Below are 19671 nucleotides of genomic sequence, written 5' to 3'. Positions count from 1 at the left end.
TCTCCGTTCCTTCTCAAGATGTCTTCCTTGCTAATGGAAGGGAGTTTTATCTTGGGCTAGGGTTAGGGGGATGTCATAAATATATTGCCTGTTAAGCCCTTTGAGACTGTACCTGTGATTAAGGGCTATACTAATACAATTTAATTAAATTGAACCAGTCAGGGACTCATGGCTCAAATTGCTTATTATAGCTCCATCTGGCCACTTGATTTATTTCAAATTTCTCTTAATATTTACCGTCTGACTGGGAATTTGCAGGAGCGCTATCTGGATTTCCAACCCGCAGAAGGGCTGGAACCCCAAAATGAACCACACAACACACTGTATCTCACAGCTCATGTAATGCAAAAAATAATCTAACGTTTATTTATTGAATTTCAGAATTTTGAGATCAATATCAAGAATCAATTTTCTTGAGCTGTCGGGGGACAGAGTACACGTTCATAAAATAATTAACATAATAAACCCATGTGAGCCCAATGTAATGATTGTCGTCACATCTCCCCCCAAAATACCCATGTACAAAAAGTGTTGATGGTACTCTGCTACACACATATATAATATATATATATATATACTGTATATATGTGTAAAAAGGTGATTGTCTCCAGTTGTAAGCAGATAATAAAGAGAAGGGTACATGGGACTAAACACAAGGAACAGTAGATCAGCCAGTAGGTGCTCAAATAACCACAGAAACCAGTCTAGCTCTGCATCCTCTTTAGATATAACTGGCTGTATAAAGCATTGCATCGGACCGATGTCGGTTTAACACAACAGGAATACAGAACATGACATGCATAACATTTCTGTTAGTCTTTGCATTCACCTCCCGGATGCTTTAATTCTTCCAGATCTTGGGCATCCATGATGGGGTCGGCCTGGCATCCTGTCAAAGTACTTTCGGTGAGCTGACGTCAGCACTGAAAGGCACTTTTCTTTATAAAAACTAAAAACAGGATTTTCTTTCTTTCTAATCTGACGAGAGACATACACGCAACTTCTATCTAAAAGACGGTTTAACGAAAACAAAATATCTAAAACATTGAATATAATTAAATCAACAAAGGGCGAAAAGAGGGAATTGTTCTTGGGTTTTTCGTTGGGGTCTCAGCCTTATTCAGCAGTCTTGGTTCACTGTAGGTGTGGATCTGTGTCTGCTGGTCAAATTAGCTTCTAGGGGGTTTCCCAGTGGTTCAAACTATGGTTACAAGTGTCCAATGGTGCAGCAGAGACACCCTGGGAGCAATTACAGAGAACCAAGTGAATCCCAACTGGGACTTCACCTGGCAGGTACACGATATAAACACATTTTGTATCCTAACGTAACAAAAACCTATGAACAGACCTGTATAAAGAATATATACACTGCAATATAAAGTTTATGAAAGGGGGGGGAATAAAGGTACAATTAGAAATAATACAGCAGAAGATGAACTACCAAAATAAACGTGTTAAAAATATATCATTTTATAATGCTATTTGTGTGTGTGTGTGTGTGTGTGTGTGTGTCTGTGTATAGCTTGTCACACACATACACATGTGCACAACCTCACACTCGACACGCAACACAAAAAATGACATCATAAAACTTTGCTTGGTAAAAAGTCGACGTCGGGATTTAAACCTTTAAAACCGAGGACACACACACACACGGCCGTTGTGGTGCGGTTACCGAGGCAACGGACAGAGTCTGCTTTGCTTCGGTGTCGAGAAAAACAAGCAAGCGTCCGTGAGAGCGAGGGGGAGAGGCGGGGGGGGGGGGAGGAGGGGACTGGACAATGTCATTGGCTGCAGCAGGCCGTCATGTGACCGCGGGGTCATGTGACCTACAGCTCCGTGTCCTTGTACTTCTGGGGGTTGTAGTGCCCTCGCTTGGTCTGCTCGGCCAGCTGCCGGCGGTACTCCTCCTCGTCCTCGTCGTACTGCCCCCCCCTCGACTGGGGCTCCGGGTTGGAGCTGGAGCTGCGCACACACACACACACACACCATTTTATATTTTGACATTGACTTCCATGTTATCCAACGAAGCATGACTAGCAAGCACGCCACCGCTGATTGATCATTGTAAAGCAGCAATCAATGTGCGTGCGTCGGTGGATAAGTGTGTGTGTGTCTATGTTAGTATGCATGCATGCTGGTGTGTTTGTCGGTGTTAGTTTGTCTGTTCTTGTGTGTGCTAGTGTGCATCAGGGGTGGTGTGTGTGTGTGTGTGTGTGGTTTCTGTGTGTGTGTATGTGTGTTTGTTTGTGTAAGAGTGAGTGTGTGTTTGTTAGATTGTGTGTGTGCTGGTCTGTGTATGTGTGTGTTAGTGTGTCTTTATGCATGTGTGTCTTCCTGTCTGTGTATGGTTGTGTGTGTGTGTGTGTGTATGTGCAGGTCTGTGTATGCGTGTGTGTTTGTCTGACCTTACCCGATGGGCTGAGGTCGGTTGGCGTTGGGCTTTGGTGGCTTCATGGGCACAGCGTAGATGTCAGGGTGCTTCTGGGCGATCTCCAGCTGAACCACACAGAGGGAGGAGTCAGGACACACCGAAACACCCACACACACACACACACACACGTACTCTGCTTGACATTAGCCTGTTGTAACCCTTAGCGGACTGGTCAGAGGACAAGGTGGTCTGCCCGCCAGCAGAACCTTCTGGCTCTGCGTTGCTAACCAGCGACAATTGCATTGTTTACTTTGCCCGCTCTGTTTAGATAGCCCGCTTCCTCACACTGAATGTCGCCCGAGAAACAGGGACCATTTGCTCTTGCATAAACAGGGATGATTTGCTATCAGGGAAACGATGCAACCACCAGCTTTCAGATTTCTTAAGAATATAACGAGAATAAAGCACACAAAAAGATACATGTTGTATTTGTATTTGATTGAAGTAGTTGTGTAGCTTTACTACTTCTCATTTATATTTATGCCCGACTGCCTGTATACGTACTTGTACTCGTGTAGCAGCAGTGCTTAAGTGGAGTCTGTATATCTTAACCCCCAGACCCAGTATATATTCCTCCTGACTTACCCGAGCGTTCTCAGCCTCCTGCAGCTCCAGCAGCCTTTGGGCTTTGGCCAGATGGTCCATCTTCTCGAACGCCTTCACCTTCACACACACACACACACACACACACACACACACACACACACACACACACTCTGGGGTTAGTCAACTTTCACAGGTTGAAGGGAGGATGTACACATAATGGAGAACACACTAGCAAGTACGCGCTGTTCAGAAGATAACGCAGGGTGTATCTTTCCGATAACGGTGCATCTGGGAGTGGATCGTACCATGGACACTAAAATATTTAGATGGGTGTGGATTCATATTTAATAGGCGATTCTGTCTATAAAACTGTCAAAATTCTTGGCTCATACTATAGGTTGTGTTCCTGGTCTGACCCGATGAATAAAAAATTACTCTAGTGAATAGGAAACGGAAAAGCAACGGAAAAGCTGTCAAGACAAAGTCTGGTTGGATTCTGTTCAGCCAAAATACTGTAAACTATGTGTAGACTATAAGGAGAACTACATTGATACTGCACATGTACACACAAACATGCTTTGCGAGCTCAAAGAAAGCTCACAAAGCATGTGAGCCTGTCACACTCATATTCAAATATTTTCATGGATTTAAGCAACTTCCTTCGCAGATTTCAAATGTTAGCTAGAAGGGTTATTTTAGCTAACGATGGCCAGCTGATGAGAGTTGAGGAAAGGTTGCTATAAGTTAAGAACAATGATGAGACTCTAGTTGTGATTTGAAATGAATGCAAACATTTTGACTGGCCGTGGAATAAACAATTACATGAGACGGCATTGTTGGACAAAATGAAAGTCAACAGGGCGGGTTGATTAGTTGATGGGATGCAGTTGGTACGAACACCATGACGATGGTGAAGTCAAGACGATGGTTGTAATGAACAGGGACACGATGGACTGAATACATGCGAACCGATCGTTTACCTGTCCACCGTATTTCTATGTTTGGGAATTAGAAGCACCCGAAGAAGACGGAAGGAAGAGAGAGAAGAAAACGGAAGAAGAGACAGAAGGGGTATCAAACGCCTGATAAATCACAGAAAACAAAACGTACGCTTGGCGCAAGTCATGCTTACGATCAGGTCGTAAAAAATGTATAAAATAGAGAAATACGAATATATTTAAAACTAGAAATACAATACTAGAAATACAAGAGACAAGTACTAAATAATGATGATAAAAAAACTAAAAGCATTTCCAAAGATATCTGCTTGAGTTAAAACAGAGCAAACAGGAAAGAAGAAGGCAAAAAATATAGAATAAAAATATCAATAAAACATAGAAGCAGATAAAACACGGGGAGGCGCTGACCTTCCCCATGAAGGAGCGGCTGGCGGGGTCCTCCTCCTCGCGCCCCGGCTCCTCGGCCGGGCGCGCCCCGTAGGTGGGCTTGAGGGCCACGGGGGGGGGCAGGGGCCGGCCGGCCCCCGGGGCCTCGCTGCTCAGGGTGCTGCTGGAGTGGGAGTCGTAGCCGCGCGACGACTCGGTGCGGCTCTGGATGCGCACCTGCTGGGGGAGGGGGGGGGGGGGGGAGGGGGGGTTATGGATATAATACTGGATACACAGGCTGTATGCATACATTATACCAGAGATATGTCATGTTATAAATGTTATATACACAGGTTATGATAACAATGACATACTTCATTGTTATTATAATTTATGTTCATAACAATACATGTTATATTCATAGGTTCTAATAACAATTACATATGTAAATATTATCATAGAACTGTTATAGTTATTATATGTATGTAATATGATATAAAGGTTATTGTTATTATAACTTATTTGTATAAGTTATACATGTTTTATACATATGTTATAATAACAATATCATATGTATATATAATGACATAAAGGTTATTGTTTTATAACTTATGTATATGTTATATACATATGTTATATAATAACCATACATCGGTAAAGGCCTACAATGGCTTGGAAGTAGAGCGGGCTGCTATAAAAAATATACTATATTGTATTTATACAATAATAAAATAGTGTATCAAAACCAAAAACAAAAAATATTAAAGTCAAAGGAAGAATCTGAGAAGTAGTCGCAATACGAGTGAAAAATACATTCATAATATATTGAAACAGATACATCATTTATGGAAACATCTATACATCATATATGGCCGATATTGGGCAATTGAAGGAAGCAGGTCCCATGTGGTCAGGGGGATCTGGCCTGGTCTAGACCTCACCTTAGGGGGCTCAGGGACAAAGGAGGGGGGAGGGCTGGGGTCTTGGGTCAGAGCCTCCCGGCTGCCCGACCTCCTCATCCGAGCCCTGGGCTCAGGGTGAGACTTCTATTGGAGGGGGAGCACCACACACACACACACACACACACACACACACACACACACACACACACACACACACACACACACACACACACACACACACACACACACACACACACACACACACACACAACAGGGAGCACACACACACAGCACACACACACAACAGGGAGAACAACAAACACACACACACACACACACAGGGAGCACAACACACATACAAACAGACACAAGGGAGCAAAACACACACACACACACACAACAGGGAGCACAGCACACACACACATGCACACACAACAGGGAGAACACACACACACACACAGACACACACACGCACACAACAGGGAGAACAACACACACACAACAGGGAGAACAACACACACACACACACACACAAACAGACACAAGGGAGCAAAACACACACACACAACAGGGAGCACAACACGCACACACACACTCACACACACACACACACACACACACACACACACACACACACACACACACACACACACACACACACACACACACACACACACACACACAACAGGGAGCACAACACACAGACAACAGTGAGCACAAGACACACACACAACAGGGAGCACAACACACACACAACAGGGAGCACAACACACACACAACAGGGAGCACAACACACAAACAAACACAGGAGTCCCACAAAGAACACAACATACACACACACAAAGATGCACAGTGACGAAGAGTTAGGAGTGATGGACACACACGGTCTACATGACGTCCACAGGTCAGGACACAGAGATCGCACATATGGAAGCTGAGCTTAACATTGCGATGCTTCGTACATAAAGCTAGGGTAGGCCATATGGAGGAACAGCCAGAGTAAGCTTGATTTACAAAGTGTCCAACTGACACTCCAAAGCCTATCCCCCAAAACCATGTGACTAGCTCGCTAGATTTAGCAGTAGGCCTGCATTTAGGCTGATTGAAATGATTGGAAGAGCTTGAAAGGCCTGCGACAGCCACAAATACCAGATTAAGCTCTTTTTTTTGTTTTGAGTATTTCATTTATTGATTGATGCCGGGATGTCAACAGAATCTAATAAAATAAAAAGCAAAAAAGCCTAAAAAAAACGGCCTACCCCAGCTTTAAGTGAGGGTGTATATATGAGCGTCTGACCCCCCCCTCCCCCCTCACCTCGTCGGGCAGAACGGGCTCCGAGGAGCGTCCGATGGCGGAGACGGGCTGGGGCTCCAGCTCCAGCGTCTCGTCCAGCTCATTGTCCGTGTAGGCTCCGCCCTCGTCGGCGGTGTCCTCGTAGTCGCTGGTCATGCGGCTGTCCATGCTCAGGTAGTCCACGCTCATCACCGACAGGTAGGACATGCGGTCGTCGTGGACGTCCAGGTCCTCCTCCGAACCGTCCAGCTGTTGAGAATATAAACCCGATTTTAAAGCTGCACTATATGCGTTTTACCACTAGCATCCCCTAGTGGCTAGTGTTGTTACTACAACCGTCATCTGAAAAAGGTGACCCTTCTGAATGAAACTACCGAAAATGATTTTGTCATGCATTATCTCCAGCCGGGTCGGAACGCTTTTAATCGTGGCCTTATCAAAACCCGAAAGTGTTTATCTTTCTTCGATTCCACGTCTCAGCTGGCCTCACCTTGCCCTCGCACACCCAGACGGCTCTCTCCTGCTGTTCCCGGATGGAGTCCTTCACACTGCCGTACCACGCGTCGTTAGCAGAGTTCAGGTCGATGGTTGCTGGGAGACAAACGGCACAGAGCAAGATCTCACGGGTCGGTCGAAAATGGACAAATATAGCTGAGGTCGAATAGTGTGAACGCTATGTTCTTTGAGTACAACAGTGGTAGTCCGGAGGAAACAAATAGACAGGCCGACAGACAGATGGACGTAGCGACAAGAGTCAGACAGACAGACAGACAAAGAGACGGAGAGCAGACAGACGCACAGCCAGCCAGCCAGCCAGATGGAGCCAAACAGCCAGACCGACAGACAGCCAAACAGACAGAGCCAGACAGACACACAGCCAGCAAGACAGACAGACACACAGCTTGTCAGCCAGCCAGCCAGCCAGCCAGACAGGCCCGTCCGCCCCTACTCACAGGTGAAGAGGTGGGAGCAGGTCTTCCTCAGCTTGACGGCCTGCTCGTACAGCTTGCGCGCGCTGCGGTTGGAGCCGGGCACCAGGCGGTTGCGCATGGCCTTGACGCCCTGCTTGCTGTCCGGGTTGAGGAACACCACGATGGGGTACCACTGGGTGTAGTTCAGGGTGTCCACCGCCTTGGGCGTGACGTCCAGCAGGGCGTGCAGGTCCTGAAGCACCAAGAAAATAGGTCTGACTTGTATTCAGTGGGCTTGGTGTGTTGTGTGACTGTCCCTGACTCTCTGGGGTTTTGTAGGGGGTGTGTGTGTGTGGGGTATTATGTCATTATCTCTGATGGATCTGTTCAATTCTGAATGTATGTTTGTATGTTATCATGTGTATGTTTGTCACAAAGTGTTATAAGCACATATGGGCTGGGCAAAATAATAACATAAAATCAATCCATATAGTCAATTTCAATCAATATTAATCTCACTTTACCATAATTGGATGGAAATTGATGGTGTACCTGTTCAATGAGCTGTCGAATTGTGTTGAGTCTGACCACGCCTGAAGACTTCTCACTGCCTGCGTCCTTGGGTTCAGTCTCTATAAAGAGAGAAGGAAATGAGGCCCATTTTTAGAATTGACCTCATTCTTCGGGGCAGGTTTCATTCTTTTAGGCTGTGGGTTTCCTGCAGCGATAAGCCATTAGCAAAAAGAGATCCGACAGCAGCCGCAGGAAATGGGCTGAGGGCATGTGAGGTGAACATTTGATTAAATTCTACCTGGTAAAGAGTTTACTCACATGTCTAAATAATGACTCAATCCTAGCATTGCAGAGTAAGCCGGTATTCTAGTGTAGTACCAGAGTATTACATTCAATACTTACTGGCGACGACAAATTCATTGGGCAGGTCGTTTCCCAGCTTGTCGTTGGCGGCGTCAGCGATGGGTCCGAACAGAACCACGGGCCTCCTGAACCCAGCTGTAAGACAGAGCCAGAGATCAAGGCATGGCCTCAGCAAACAACGCACATAAAGTTGATCCCAAAGCAGATTATGATGAGTCCTTGCACTGTAGTGCAATGTATGGATTTATTCTGCTCAAAATGTTGACGTAAAGGCAATTTTGGCCCTCTTCGGATTAAACGCATACTATCAAAGAGTTCCCTGCTATCAGCCATTTTAGGTTAACAGTGAACATCCGATCAAAGATCCTGGCTACAACCCGGCCCCCTCAACTCTGAGGAGGGTTACGAGGGGAGACAGTCAGCGGCAACTAATTATAAATACAAAACAAGATAGCCTTTTTGTGTTCTTTTATGAAATAGAGGGTGGGCGGGGCTCAAACTCCCCATCAGCCCAGTGCAGCAAGCAGGGCGTGGTCCCCGGGTACCTTCTCGCAGCACCACCCTCTCGTAGGCGGGGAAGCGGGTGGAGACGGGCGCGGCGCTCAGGTCCTCCCGGCTCTTGCGGAGGTCCTTCTTCTTGGCCGCCCTTTGACCCCTCAGCCTCCAGAAGTCCCCCCGGTCCGTGCCGGCGGCGGCACGCTGGGCGTTTTGCACGTTGGACATCTGCTCCGCCCTGTGGAAGTCCCATACATGGTGTCAGCACGTCAACAGGGAGGGGGTGCATTTAAAGGGTTTTCAGTTTACATTTAAAGGGGTGATATTATGCCACCAGGTTTGAGTGCGATTAGCCATTACAAGCCGTTTGAAAATCTGCCCTTCCCTGCGCCTTAGTGACATCATAAGTGGGCATGTCCACCTAGACACCCCTTTTAATGAAAAATACTTTATTGGCTGTATCGCAAAACAAAGGGCAGCATTGCTTTTGATTGACAAACGGGCACACCCAGCATTGATTTAAGATTACCTTCCCCAGTGGCGCGGGGGAGCTACGATAACACCAAGGCAACACCTTGCAACACCCTGCCCGTCAATCAACTGTGCACATGATTGACAGGTAGGACGGATCACCCCGAAACCAATTAGGAAAGAGATTCCCCTGAGGGCCAGTCAGGAGCGAGCAGGCAGCGGCCACAAAATCGAAAAGCGTTCAGACCGGGCGCCCACCGGAGATCAGATATCCCCCCCCTAACAGAGCAGTTCCCCCTCGCTGACGGCTGGGACTGCTCTGTGAGGGGGGAGGGGGGGGGGGGGATATCTGATCTAGACGGCTGGAGAGGCGGAGCTCGGACCCCCACCTGCTCTTGTTGGGGATGACGCCCTTCTCCAGCAGCTGGTTCTCCTTGTCCGTGCGGATGGCCAGCCAGTTGCCCAGCTTGCCGTCGTACAGCGTGTCCGTGACCTTGAAGATCTGGCCCCGGGAGAAGGCCAGGCTCTGCGGAGCCTCCTTCTCGTACTCAAAGTGGGTCCGGATGAAGAACGAGTCGCCCCGGCCCGACGTCAGGATGTCCTTGTACACTGAGAGAGGAAGAAGACCGGGGGGGGGTCACCTGGTGTCCTATTGGTTATGCTATCTGTCAGTCATCCAATCAGACCGGCCCCCGTATGAGATGAACGGTTTGTGATTGGTTCGGAGGGGAATCAGTCTGAACGGGGAGCCCGGGGTCAGGCTCGCTGCCAGAGCAAATAAAACATGAGCTCGCAGATTTGTCTCCAAGCTGCCTCTTGCAGTTTACATCTGCCTATAAGTCCTTAAGCCACGGTGTGTCCGTGTTTCCTGCCAGGGCACGTTGATGCACCTGTGGGTGCTTGGTTCATCAACACCCACACACACAGACAGACTCATGCGCCGTTGTGTGCCACTACTATATTTATTTGGACGTGTAAAGGAGTGAAGGAGCACTCTTTCACTCAACACTGCTGAGTTAAGGTTGCTTGTCTCTTACTCCTTTAACTCAACAGGGCTGAGTTAAGGAGTGCTCCTTTGGACCAGCTTAAGCTTAAGAGTACCGGCTGGTATGGGACATCCCAGCGCTGTGCTCTTGCCAACGCTCACCTTCTGGTTTGCTCTGGGCCAGGATGGTGACGTCCTCCCCTTTGGGAACCTCCAGGAGGTAGAGCACCGCATCCTCTCGCACCATGCCGCGGAAGTCCATGTTGTTCACCTAACACACACACACACACACACACACACACACACACACACACACACACACACACACACACGCACACACACGCACACGCACGCACGTGAGAGAATGATTACGTTAGTATCTAATATTTGGTATCTGTGAATAAATATGGACGATTGTGTCCCGCTCTCAGTTTATTTCACATTGAACCAGTCGACGACTTGCTGAGATTGTGAAGGATAATAAACATTTCTAACACTGCTCAAGCAGGGACTAAAGAAACACACTGGAGATGGTAGGAACTCTGGTGTTACAAACAAATAGCACACATCGCAGTGACTATATATTGTACCTTGTCGACATTTCTGTAATCGTGAGCATTTGGAGAGGGCAGAGGTTCAGAGTTTGTTGCAAGTATATGTAGGCTGAGAGAGGTCCACGAATTGTATTATCACGTTCTGCCAAAACTGCAATTTCTGTTGTCTCTTACTTCATATGAACGGTAGAGCAGTTAACATTCCCCAGTCTCTTACTTCCTATGAGCTGTACACCAGCTAACATTCCCCAATCTCTTACTTCCTATGAGCTGTACAACAGTTAACATACCCCAGTCTCTTACTTCCTATGAGCTGTACACAAGTTAATAGTCCCCAGAGTAAGAAGAATCAGAAGCTTATTCACCAAACAACCGTTATCTTTCTCTAATTCATCACAGTACATCACGTAATATATCAAAAGATATCGCAAGGGCGAGTCTATCCATTATCTGCCATCATCGGCTGGTAACATACATAAAGGGGCAACCCCCCTGATTCCCATTGGTGACTCAAACAACCCTATCACAAACCACCTGCACCCTCTCTAGTTCAAACAAGAGTCGAACAAGAGATCAGTAAGCCAATGTTACCTTGGTAACATTGGCTTACTGATCTGTTGGACTGTGAGGCAAACAATGGGTCTTTTGTGTGTGACCAATCAGTTTCTCCATCGATCAATTATTTTAAGAACAATAAGGGGTTAGAGAGAGTGGTCTGGCAGGGACGAGGATCAAAACAGGATAGAGGTAAATCCACATCAATTTGTTTGATCAACTCATTAAGTGTAATGGCGGGAAAGTGACAGTATATTTACAGTTTGATCAACTAAAAGCGGAGGTCAGTCGGGGATCTGGCAGGGACAGCGGTGAGGGCAGGGTGAGGGTGTAATCATATTAACTCTCTGATCAGTCAAGACTGCAGGTCCGAGAAAGGCATTTGGCAGGGAGGGGCGAGAGTGCAGCGAAAAGGTGTCACCCACTAACAATGAGGGTCAGAGAAAGGTCTCTGGCAGGGAGGGGGCTGAAAACAGAGCAAGGCGAGACCATATCCGACTGTTCCTCAACATGTTCTAGTTCTGCTTTCCTGTTTACAACTAATTCCTTAAGCCACTGGTGTCTGCGTTCAGGGTGCCAAACTTAGCCCAGGGCTCTTGTCAAAGCAATGTGCAGAACGTGTAACGAAAACACCTCTGACTAGGATGTCTCTCTCTATCAGGGTTTCATCTCCCAAGGGCTCTCTCGGGCTCTCTCTCTCTCTCTCTCTCTCTCTCTCTCTCTCTCTCTCTCTCTCTCTCTCTCTCTCTCTCTCTCTCTCTCTCTCTCTCTCTCTCTCTCTCTCTCTCTCTCTCTCTCTCTCTCTCTCTCTCTCTCTCTCTCTCTCTCTCTCTCTCTCTCTCTCTCCAACTCAGCGCCTCGTTCCCGGGTTCGGGCGGTAACACGATAACCCTTGGGGAGGGGGTTGATGGTGTATAGGGAGCGGGTACCTTCATGATCTGGTCTCCGGTCTGGAGCCCCTCCTTCTCTGCGGCGCTGTCCTCCTGGACGCCGGCGATGAAGATGCCCACATCGTTACCGCCCGCCAGCCGCAGACCCACGCTGTCGCCCTTCTGGAAGCGCACCATCACCGTGTTGGGCCTGCACACACAGACACACACACTCACAAGATTATAATCTAAGCATTATCATAATGTCCCTTTATGCAGCACTTTCCATTCCCACATAGCTGTACAGTACAATATGTAAAACAAACAACTTAGAAATTGACTGAATACATTTCTGTAGAAAAGTTTTGATGGTGGTTTGATAAGTTAAGAATAATGATGAAAGTAGGGCAGATGCTTCTGATACCACCAGGCTGTGTCAGGGATGTGTGTTACTGGTACACACCCGTATATTTCCTGGTCCTCTGCGCTTGGCTTGAGTGGCAACTTTGGCAGACCGTGAATCTTGGGAATCACCCTTGCAACCGGCGCTAGGGGGAGGAGACACACACACACACACACACACACACACACACACACACACACACACAATATTTGTCTTGAATTCATGGACCAAAACTATATTGACTTAACTCCCAGACAATCAAATGGGACACAATGAACTGGACAGGCAGTAATCCGTCACTCAGATATCAAGGACACGCCAGTGATCCAGTTACCTGGGGGAGTCTCAGACCTGGGCTCCTCCCTGTCAGGTGCCAAAGGGGGCAGGTCCTCCGCGGACCTATCAGGAGCCCGGAATGGCGTTGGCATGGCGCCCATCTTGGCCAGCCTGCTGGGTGGGTCCTCGCTATAAAAGTGGACGGCACGCACACAGGCCACCGCAGTATGTCAGAGGAGGGCCGGACTCGCCGGAGACATTTCTGTGCAACTACGGTGCTTATCAGCCATGACTGAAGTTTATAACGGTATACATAAGGGCATTTAGTAAGACCCTGAGCTTAAAGAATCTGAATATTGATCCCTGATACATAACTGTGTTACTGACGCATTAATGTATTACCTTTGTCCATGTCCAAGACACAGAATATTCAATATATATATAGATACATAAACATATATACACATACACACAGTATTTATACAGCTTACCGCACTCACACAGTCTACATACATCACTCATAAGGGTGGATCTTATAATAAACCCTATTGAGATGCACTGGGGCTGGGACCGGCCCGCCCGGTTTAGCAGAGTCAGCCCGACCCAGCGCAGGAATGCACTGTTGAATGTGGGCGTGGCCCTCTCTCTGGCCCCCGGTGTCGCTTTACCTGGTCTTGTCTCGGAGCCTCTCATTGGACGAGTGAGAGGAGAGATCTGAGTGGTGGGTCGGCCGGTCGTCCTGTGGGGAGTACGAGTGGTAGGACTCAATCTCAGAGATGTCTGCCAGAGGAGGAGGAGGAGGAAGAGGAGGAGCACAACAGAGGCCGTTATCACCCACAACCCAGACGAGCGCCGACCGGTCGGGAGCTGTTCTGCACGTGTGCCTCCGTCTTAATTTATTGTAATTCATTTATGAATATGAATATGAATATGAATATGCTCCGATGGGTAAATCCCAGGGGCCCCTCTTGGATGAAATGAAGCCGCTAGTGAACGCACCCGAGAACAACAGCAAGCAAAGTTCTTAGGGAAATATCTACTTGTACTAACTATAAATAGGTATATATATCATGTTATATAAATATTCATGAGCACTGAAAAAGTTGTTGATGCTAAATATACTCCCAAATCTACAAAAGAGATTTATACACAGCCTCCCTCCAAACTGCACCCAAATATATATCTAAGTCTAAAGAGCACATATTCATTACCATGAGGTCATGTTTCTGTGTGACGCTCATAAACCGGTCGGTCCAGTCTGTGCCACGTTGCTTAATGATCGGTTTCCTTATTGTCAGCGTCAACAAACCTTCTCAGTAATTGTGTTTTGTACATATTGACCAATCATGTTCATTCATATAAATGTATCATTTATTATTAAAGAGTCACCACTTTGTGAGACAGTCCATTACATTCTGGCTGTTTTGTACTTCCTAAAACTGTTACAGAGTACTATTTGTCAGTATCATTGCTTAAGTCCTTCCCAACCAAGTCAAAGTTTTGATCAAGGATGACTTTTCCCTGGAACCCACGCCATGTTAAATGCCACATGTTTTTTTGGTTTTGCTGAGGAAGAGGAAGTATGCTGTTTATATTTGCATTCAGTGGAAGGAAAAGACATGTGTATCTGGCTACTCAAGACACACTTATCAGTTCCAAGAGTAAACTCCAGCCTATCTGGAATCAGTGATGCTTATTAACCTGATAAATGCGCAATCAAAAATATACGTGCGTGTTGCCGATGGCGATGCATTTATTACCCAATGCCGAGCCTGACAATCCTACCACCTTCTAAGAATTTTGAGAACGTAATCTGCGGTTGTTTTGTTCCTAATGCTAACATTAAAATCGGATTGGATTTGAAGTAACAAATAATTTTTGCTCTACAATGTTGGGTGATTCTGTATTTTCTTTACAATAGTTGCACTTGACCTGGCTTTAAGACTGATCTGATTAATCCCTACCGACACAGGAGTCCATCCCTGCTTACAGAGCGCTGGCCCTGTTGTCCCTGGCTGTGGGGGATGTGTTGGGGCCAAACAGAATGACTTTCTGTCATATCCAATAGCTGGATTATAATGGGAGGGATTAGTTCCCCTGGCCAAAAGCATGTCACAGTGCTCGCTGGCCCACAACACACGCAGTCACACAGACTCACACAAATATACACACACACACACACGTCAAAGTAGGTCACAAGTCTCTGGGGGGCGTGTTCTAACAGCCTAGAGGAGAGGCTCCAGCCAATCAGGGGACAGCATGGTTTCATGTGACCACCAAAAAATAGGAAAAGCAAATAATGAGTAGCGTTGAAGGTGATTTTTTTCTTTTTATATGATTTGTGTTGCCGGGTGAATACTTTTCATCAGACAGATTTCTACATGGATATGATGATATTGATGTGGAACATGCATTTATTATCCACATGTAAGTGAATACACAGTGACCAGGTTTTTGTGCAGGGTTGCGTGTATAGAAGAATTATGGAGGGTGAGTTATGTGGATAAAATGGATTTTATTTTCCCAAATGCAAAACAGGGGTGAAGAATCAACAACAAAATACAGCGACCACAACAGCACAGAACACAGAGATCACAGGTATATATTCCACCGGTATGAGGCCATATCCTATCAGATCTTATCAGTGGATGCTCCGTTAAACTGGATAGGTGCGGCTGCCTTTGAGTTTGTAGGGGATCTCACCATCGAGCTCCGAGTCGCTGTCGGCCATCGCTGGGATTCGAACCAGCACCTGGCTTCTGTCTCTCTGCACCACCAGCTGCAGCTTCCCGCGCGACTTCTCGATGAGCTTCCCCGCGTCGCTAAGTGACAGGTTCTCCGTCACCGTGCCGTTGATCTGAGGGCGGGAAAAGGAGAAAACGGGTGTCGTTTTCGTCTGACCTCAATGTCCTTCATATTACTAATGCACCTAATTCCTGAAAAGTGGGCACTGAACTTGAGCCTTACCTTGAGAATGATGTCTCCTTCTTTGAGGTTCCCGTCCTTGCTAGCGAGCCCGGTGCTGGTCATCTCCTTGATGAAGAGCTGGCTGCCCAGACGCAGACCATACTCTGGAGGTGAGGAAGGACAGGTTTTAGTCTCGGGACATTCAACACAGGACATATCCCAGTCATGAAATAATGTAAGACATTTAAAATGTTCATAACGTTTCACACAAAAAGGCTCCGATATGAGAATGAAATGACATTTGGATAGTGTGTGCTGTTTTAGAGTTGCAACACTTGAATGGACGTCTTATTAATGACTTGAATTGTACAGGGCCTGAAAGAGGCATCCTCTTCCATGTGACTTATTCATCTATTTTTTCAAGTTACGTGACCGCGAGTGCGTCATTATGTTCTCATTAGCGTCATTAGGCTGTGTCATTTTGAGGAAATAATGCGTGTGCTAGTGTGTGTGAGTTTGCGTGCGCGCTGACCTTCGTTGGGCCGGTTCTTGAGCAGCAGCACGCTGACGGGCTTCTCCAGGGGCTCCAGGTCCCGGAAGGCGGGGCGGGGCAGGGGGATGCTCAGGGCGGGGGGCGGGGGGGAGGGCGAGCGGTCCAGGCGGTCCCGGCTGCCGCCGCGCTTCATGGGCTCGCGGTAGTCCCGGTCCCGGTCGCTACGATCGCTGGGGGCCCGGGGCCGGTTCCGCTCGTAGCTGGGGTCCCGGGACCCCCGGCCGGGACTGTCGCCCAGGTAGCGCCGGTCGGGGCTGTGGTCGCGGTCCAGGGTGCGCTCGCTGCGGTAGCGCCGGTCGGGGCTGTACTCCCGCTCCAGCGCGTGGTCGCTACGGTAACGGCGGTCGGGGCTGCGCTCGTGCTCCAGCACGCGGCCCCTGCTGCCGTCGCGGCGGTAGGGCCGGTCGGGGCTGAGGTCGCGGTCCGCGCTGCGCCCGCGCTCGCCGCGGTCGTAGTCCTTGTGGTTGTCGTAGTCGCGCTCCCGCGTCTGGTAGCCCGAGTCCGTGTAGCCGCCGCCGCCGCCGCCGCGCTCCTTCTCGGGGCTGTGGTCCCGCGGACCCCCGCTGTAGACGCTGCGGCGGTCTTGGTCGTAGTTGTAGTCGTCGTTGTAGTCGTTGTGGAACACGCGGTCGTCGGGGGAGGGCGGGCGGTTGGCGGAGGAGGCCGGGATGGTCCTGGGGCGCTTCACCGTCTGGGGGGGGGGGGGGGGGGACAATGTGATGGCACCAGATGAAACGCAGTACAAGCTATCTGATGATAAAGCATGGTCCTATAGTCAAGGGCCTGGTGTCTCATGTCACTGACTCATCACAACAAACATTGACAATTTTGAGATGCTGACTTTCATTTGAACCTTTGTTATCTACTCAATGCACAGATAACTGATACCTGGAATACCCAATGAGTCAAAATCCTCGACTATCTTTAACTAGAACTAAAGATACGTTCACTTCTTGCAAATGAATGCAGCCTTCAAATCCAGGCTAATGTTTACCAGTTTCAAACACAGTACAAATTCTTGATCGTATTGGCTGTCGTCGTAACATATCTACATATCCCCTGAAACGTGTCTGATTTGGTAGAATAAAGTCTCGGGTAATACTCACGATCTTTGCTACTTTCCCACACTTTCTGAGGGTCTGCACAGCGAAGGAGTGCACCACTCCGTCCATAGGGATGGCGTTCACCTGAACCACTCGGTCCTTCTCACTGGGAAACACACACACACACACACACACACGCTCATGGTCAGATTACACAGTGGGGGACGGATTTCTCACAGAGCGACTGGTGCTGACAAATACAACAGAGGCAGACGAATGATGCTGAGGCTGCAAATCTCACTGCATTCACCCCAGCATCTTGCGTCGTTCTTATCGTGTCTTTTCTGTCGCATAGTGTACAAAAAGATCTAGGAGCTATTATTTGAGTGTAATTTGTTGTTAGAAATGGTATAGCCATCCCTTAGTTAATAGAGCAGGAAATGTGCTGTGGTTTTAAGGTGCTCCTGCCTCTCTATTAGACAATTTAGATTTAAGAGCACACCTGGCTAATTATTGACCAATAAGGGCATCTCTTCTGTGATTGGTTCAAAGCATCTATCTTGCCTATCAATCACAGGTGCGTAAAATCAGAGGGAGAGGACTTTTTTGTGTTCAAGTTCAAGTTCCAAAATCCTGCTCTTTTCTTCTCTCTCTCTCTCTTAACTGGACTCTCCTTCATTGAACAAACCTGAGCTACAGTCCCTTTAAGGGCCTCAAGGAACGCTTTGAGAGGGACCCAGACAACAGTACTCACAACAACAGGCCGTCCCCGGGGCCTCCTTTCAGGACGTCCGACACCACGATGGACGTCTCCCCGCTGTCCTCGTTGGGGTTGTCCCGTCCCCCGGAGACGGCGATGCCGAAGCCCATCTTTGAATCCTGCGGGTGTCAACACATTGATGTCATCATGACCTCCCTTTTGTGTGTGCGCGTGTGATTGTCTGTGTGTAACAATCTATATAAGAGGATGAATGACCTCCATAGTGTGGAATAGCCGATGGTTTGAGTCAGTACATATGACTTGAGCCACGTCTCTGGGTCTCGCTTGTGAAAGGTCAAGGCTTCATGTTGTACGATTCAGCTAATATCCTTTGCCTAGAGTAATGAATGGACGGATGGAGGGGGAGAATGAACGTGCGCTGCGATGCCCAGAGCGTGTGATGCTAACCACGTGCGTACGAGTGTGTTGGGATAAGACCGAGGCTGCCGTCTGCACGCTGCGGGCCGGTGATTAAGGAGATTGTGAGTGTGATTACACACTCTGTCCCTCCGTTGCACTGCAGGGGGGCCTGTGTGTGAGGAGTTTAGCCAGCCATCCGTCTGTGTGCGTGTGCATGTTTGTGTGTATGCGTGTGTGCCATGTTTATGCATGTGTGTGTGTGTCTTATTATAACCGCCCATTTCCTGTAACAGTGCGTTATCCTTATCTCTACCTGAAGAATTTGAGGTATTTACTTGAGGCAGGCCCATTTTTATGTTTTACGGATGTCTTAGAAACAACATAGAGGGAAATGTCCACGGCCGATCTTTGTGTTTGGAATTTGCTCCTAGATTACAAATGTACCTGCTGCCGTCTTGATTCTACCAGATGAGATTACACTAGAGATTTACACACACCCTCCCTCCCATCTGCACCCAAATATATATGGGCCTGAATAAATGCAATCAGCACCACCTCTCTGCCTGCCAGATGGTTCACCGGGAGAAAGAGAGAGAAAATCACAGAAGGAGAGAGAGAGAGAAACAGACAGACAAACAGAAACACACAGACAGAGAGACAGAAACACACAGACAGATACCGAGATAGAGAAGGACAGAGAGAGAGAGAATATACAGCCACTCCAGAACATCACGCGTGCTACTCGTACTGCTGAGACCTCCGGGAGATGAAACCCTGACAGATTGCGTGTAGGACAGTGGGGGTGGTGGGCTCCACTCATGTGTAAATAAAGACTCAAGACTTAGAGTCAGGCTCACAGAACGCTTCTGCTGTACATGAGCTATGGAAAAAAAAAACTAAATGGGGCACTGGTCTTTTTTTTTTTTTTCACGTTTACATCTTTAAAACAAATGAATAATTACAGCATGTCATCTAGAATTATGAACTATGTTATATTATAAATTATGTCATTACAGGCGAAACAGTAAAATTGAGTGCATCTAGTACTTTGCAGTGTTTTGTTGTGTATAGGAGTACAGTGGAGTCTCTTATCGGACGGCCACCGGTAGAAAACCCCAAGCAAAACCGTATTTCCCCATGTTCCTTCTTCCA

General features: G+C 47.7%; 1 protein-coding gene across 8 annotated transcripts in view; it reads right to left on the bottom strand.

Annotated features, from left to right (window-relative positions):
* Positions 1–340: 340 nt before the first annotated feature.
* Positions 341–19671, bottom strand: part of tjp2a (tight junction protein 2a (zona occludens 2)) — a 32949-nt gene continuing 13618 nt past the window's right edge. For 6 of the 8 annotated variants that reach the window (XM_030355430.1, XM_030355431.1, XM_030355424.1 and 3 more), the window contains 22 exons: positions 18154–18278; positions 17463–17565; positions 16336–17047; positions 15864–15967; positions 15600–15753; positions 13565–13676; positions 12955–13085; positions 12681–12765; positions 12278–12428; positions 10402–10510; positions 9644–9863; positions 8834–9021; positions 8328–8423; positions 7965–8044; positions 7455–7665; positions 6992–7092; positions 6523–6750; positions 5247–5351; positions 4348–4545; positions 3020–3097; positions 2414–2499; positions 341–1965 (listed from right to left, as the gene is read on the bottom strand). In XM_030355430.1, the coding sequence (XP_030211290.1) occupies positions 1830–1965; positions 2414–2499; positions 3020–3097; positions 4348–4545; positions 5247–5351; positions 6523–6750; positions 6992–7092; positions 7455–7665; positions 7965–8044; positions 8328–8423; positions 8834–9021; positions 9644–9863; positions 10402–10510; positions 12278–12428; positions 12681–12765; positions 12955–13085; positions 13565–13676; positions 15600–15753; positions 15864–15967; positions 16336–17047; positions 17463–17565; positions 18154–18278 (3513 nt within the window). In that variant the 3' untranslated portion in view covers positions 341–1829. Of the gene's footprint in view, positions 1966–2408; positions 2500–3019; positions 3098–4347; positions 4546–5246; positions 5352–6522; positions 6751–6991; positions 7093–7454; positions 7666–7964; positions 8045–8327; positions 8424–8833; positions 9022–9643; positions 9864–10401; positions 10511–12277; positions 12429–12680; positions 12766–12954; positions 13086–13564; positions 13677–15599; positions 15754–15863; positions 15968–16335; positions 17048–17462; positions 17566–18153; positions 18279–19671 lie in introns of all 8 variants that reach the window. The other 2 variants (XM_030355427.1, XM_030355426.1) reach the window with 2 other exon arrangements.

The sequence above is a fragment of the Gadus morhua genome, chromosome 4, assembly GCF_902167405.1.
Source record: "Gadus morhua chromosome 4, gadMor3.0, whole genome shotgun sequence".
Taxonomy (NCBI): domain Eukaryota; kingdom Metazoa; phylum Chordata; class Actinopteri; order Gadiformes; family Gadidae; genus Gadus; species Gadus morhua.
Note: the sequence above shows the minus strand (reverse complement) of the source record. Positions and strands in the feature narration are given on the sequence as shown.